This window comes from Sus scrofa, chromosome 7, assembly GCF_054392235.1.
Source record: "Sus scrofa isolate SSC_HxYL_T2T_F1_AM1 chromosome 7, Sscrofa_HxYL_maternal_Yorkshire_Landrace_v2.0, whole genome shotgun sequence".
NCBI classification, from domain to species: domain Eukaryota; kingdom Metazoa; phylum Chordata; class Mammalia; order Artiodactyla; family Suidae; genus Sus; species Sus scrofa.
In genome coordinates, this window is record NC_139389.1 from 24,167,759 (window position 1) to 24,171,708 (window position 3,950).

Below are 3,950 nucleotides of genomic sequence, written 5' to 3' on the forward strand. Positions count from 1 at the left end.
CCCTCCTTCCTTCCTTCATTCCTTCTGTCCTTCTTTCCTTCCTCCCTCCCTCTTTCTCCCTACCTTCCTTCCTTGATTCCTTGCTTCCTTCCTTCCTCCCTCTCTCTCTCTCTCTCTCTTTCTCTCTTTCTCTTTCTTTCTTTCTTTCTTTCTTTCTTTCTTTCTTTCTTTCTTTCTTTCTTTCTTTCTTTCTTTTCTTTCTCTCATTCTCTCTCTCTCTCTCTCATTCCTCTTAGGCTGACTCTACATCTTTTTCAAAGGGCAACTTGTGTGGTCCTCTGGTATGTACCTATGAGCCAATACTTTTTTCTTGCCTAGAGTTCTCCTAAGAGCTACCTTGACTTCCTTGTTCCGTAAACTATAGATGATGGGGTTGAGCATGGATGTCACCACGGTATAGAAGAGGGCTAGGAGTTTATCTATTGCTGTTGAATGGCTAGCCTTGGGTCTCAAGTAGGTGACAGATGCTGAGCCATAGAAGAGTGTTACTACAAGCAAGTGGGAAGAACAGGTGGAAAGAGCTTTTCGGCGACCCTCAGGTGAGGGCATGCTGAGCAAGGCAGCTAGAATTCTGCCATAAGAAACAATGATGAGTAAAAATGGGCTGGAAATGCAAAGGGTGGCTGCAACAAAGACTGCAGCCTCATTATGGGAGGTATCCCCACAGGCAAGTGCCAGGATAGGTGGGAGGTCACAGAAGAAGTGGTCTATTTCACAGGGGCCACAGAAGTCCAGGGAGAAAATATAGTTGGTCTGGCCCAAGCCTACCATGCATCCCACTCCCCAAGAAACCATTGCCAGATGGACACACACTCCACGACTCATTCGTGTTGCATAGTGAAGTGGGGAGCATATGGCCATATAGCGGTCAAAAGCCATGGCGGCCAAAAGACAGCACTCACTGATAGCAAATAATGTGAAGAAAAACATCTGTGTGGCACACCCCTCCCGAGAGATTCCTCGGGCCTCGCTCACAAGGCTCTGCAGCATCTTGGGTATGACAGAGCACGTGTAGCCAATCTCCAAGAGAGACAGGTTGGCCAGGAAGAAGTACATGGGGGTGTGGAGGACCGGGTTGGACCAGATGGCAGTGGCTATGAGAGCATTGCCCATCAGTGATGCTAGGAACATGAGCAGGATGAGGGTAAACAAAAGGAAACACTGTTCAGTGACCTCAGAGAATCTGGCAAAGGCAAAGCGTTTGACAGACATGCTGTTGTCCTGCCACAAGGAACAATTGAAGGTCATGCCTGAAAAAAAGAAGGCAAGGTCATCATCAAGAGTCTTTCAGAAGGAAAGATGAATCTTTCTCTTACTCTTAACAAGCTCTCTTGAGTCAGAGAGATAGATTTCTGCAATTCTAAAATTCAAAGTTTGGAAGTTACCCTCATCTTGAAACCAAATCCTATTCCATGTTCGCTCTCCTAGTTGATTTGTCCTAAATAATCTAGTCAGCAGGCATGAAATGGAAAAAAGTTTAGTAAAATTCTCTCATCCCTTCATTTTACCAGTTGTCAAATACTACCAGATAATGTCCTCCCATACCTACCTATTTCTTTCCTATTCTTTAGCCACTGACTTGCTTTCTTTACTCATTTATTCACAAGTATTTATTGAGCTCAGCATATTTTCAAAGTATTTTTCAGTTTCTGTTGTAGGTCCTGGATTCAACAAAGAAGGAAAAAAGAACAGAAATAAACGGACTGGTTCAGAATTCTGTTAAATATGTAATAAGAAACATACAATTACAGGGACCCTTAGCGTCTATGACTGCTGAAAAATGTGCTCACACATCAGGTATTCTATTATAATGCATTTACACTTATATTAAAGCATTTAGAAACATTTCCCTTTTTTGCTATTAATGAATACAATTTAATATTTCTTCTTTCCATGTGGCACCACAAGTCAGTTGAGGGCGTGACAAAGAAAACAGAGACAATCGTTTATCTTTTTTTTTTTTAATCCAAAATATTTTCTTTCTTTCTTTTCTTTTTTTTTTCTTTTGCTTTTCATGGCCGCACCCACAGCATATGGAGGTTCCCATGCTAGGGGTCCAATTGGAGTTGTAGCTTTGGGCCTGCACCATAGCCATAGCCATACCCTTGCAGCACCAGATCCAAGCTGCATCCACGACCTATACCACAGCTGTTGGCAATGCTGGATCCTTAACTGTTTGAGAGAGGCCAGGGATTGAACCTGCATCCTCATGGATCCTAGTTGGGTTTGTTAACTGCTGAGTCACGACGGGAATTCCCCAAAATATTTTCTTGCTGTCCTGACTTCTTAATATAGCCTATGCAGTTGCATAGAAAATTCTGGATGTGGAGTTGTCATCTGTTTTGTTGCTTAAGTGTAAATTGTGTATCTTACTCATTCTGTCTTCATGTATCTGAAACAAATTGCAGTTTCCTCAGTGACTCTGATGGCAGGCCTGAGGGGGAAATCCCAACCACAAAAGGAGAATGCGTGACTCTTTTGCAACTGGTGACATCGCAAAGATTTCTTTTCCTAAATACCTTGCTCCCGTTTAGACTGTAGACAGCAGAAGTCCATGTTGTGCGTTGGAGTCAGGGGCTGTGGGAATGAGAGACACCTACTGGTGCATGGCCCACAGTGCGGGCTGAGTGCACAAAGGCTGATGCCTGCTCTTAGTCATGTGATAGTCTTAGACCCACAGGGTGAATTAAAAAGACTTCCTGTGGTAAGTACTTTTTAAAACCTGGTAAACTTCAGAGACAGCTGAAAATCTAAGGCATCCAAGATAGTGAAGATCTCTGAGTGCTTCTAAACATTTAAAAAGGCAAAGACGGATACTCTGTCTAGAAATAATTATTAAATCATATAGAAATAAATATATGGGTCTCCCTGGGGGTGAGAATGCAAGCAAAATTGTTCAGTTCTCTTCTCCCTCCCTGTCACTTGGAATAATTCTACATCAGGTAAAATCTGATTTTTTTCAGTACTCTTCCTGTTGTTTTCTGGATTTACTCTCCATCTTAACCTTTGTCTGTTGACCTAAGATCCGTGTAGTAGAGGTCAGCTTTATGTACACACCAAGAATGGTTAATTTTAATCATTGCCTACAGAAAGGGTGCGAGAGGCTCAAGGCAGGTGTCAGGGGTCTGCAGGAAGGAGCATCTCAGGCAGTACAGTTGGGCATGAACATTCTCTGTCTCTCACCTGGTACATATTTTCTCGAGCTAAAGTTTCTGATTTGTCATGTTGGTGTGAAGGAAGAATGATGAAGCCCTTCCTCTTTCTTGCTGAATTGCTTTGGTTTTAATGTGCCAACATTGTAGAGGCAACTGTGAATTCAAACTAAGAAATTAAGGAGTGCCTGGAGTTCGCATTGTGGCACCGAGGAAACAAACCCAACTAATATCCATGAGGACATGGAGTTGATCCCTGGCCTCACTCAGTGGCTCAAGGATCCAGCGTTGCTGTGAGCTGTGGTGTAGGTTGCAGATGTGGCTTGAATCCTGCCTTGCGGTGGCTGTCACGGAGGTTGACAGCTGCAGCTCTGATTTGACCCCTGGCCTGGGAACTTCCATATGCTGTAGGTGCAGCCCTAAAAGGAAAGAAAGAAACCAAAAGACAAAATAAGAAATTAACATGCACTTTATCACCATCAGAAACTCTTGCCCTTTAGAAATGTCATGTTAATGAACTCATTAGACACTGTGTGCAATATTCTCTAATATTGCCAGTCTATAAAAATAACCTGTATTAAGAATCAGCCATCAACCAAATAATGCACCATGATTCTAATCTAAAGATATAGGAGTTTCATGCCCAATGATACACCATGTTTGTAGATGCCTACTCAATGTGATGAAAGATCAAGTGGCTGTTGAACATTGACAAGATTCTGCAGGTTTAAATCTTGAGATGGAGTTTCAGTGATAGGTGGATGTATGAAAAAGTAAATAGAGGAAAGAGACAAGATC

At 42.6% G+C, this 3,950-nt stretch overlaps 1 protein-coding gene across 1 annotated transcript; it reads right to left on the reverse strand.

Moving 5' to 3' along the window:
- Window positions 1–243: 243 nt before the first annotated feature.
- LOC146401372 (olfactory receptor 10C1-like) lies at window positions 244–1,248 on the reverse strand. The gene has a single exon (XM_084970484.1). It carries the CDS (start codon window positions 1,246–1,248, stop codon window positions 244–246), a length of 1,005 nt encoding a protein of 334 aa, XP_084826610.1.
- Window positions 1,249–3,950: the final 2,702 nt, after the last annotated feature.

Coding starts and splice junctions, on each gene's coding strand:
- LOC146401372 (XM_084970484.1), bottom strand. CDS start 1,248: ATGACCTTCAATTGTTCCTTGTGGCAGGACAACAGCATGTCTGTCAAA.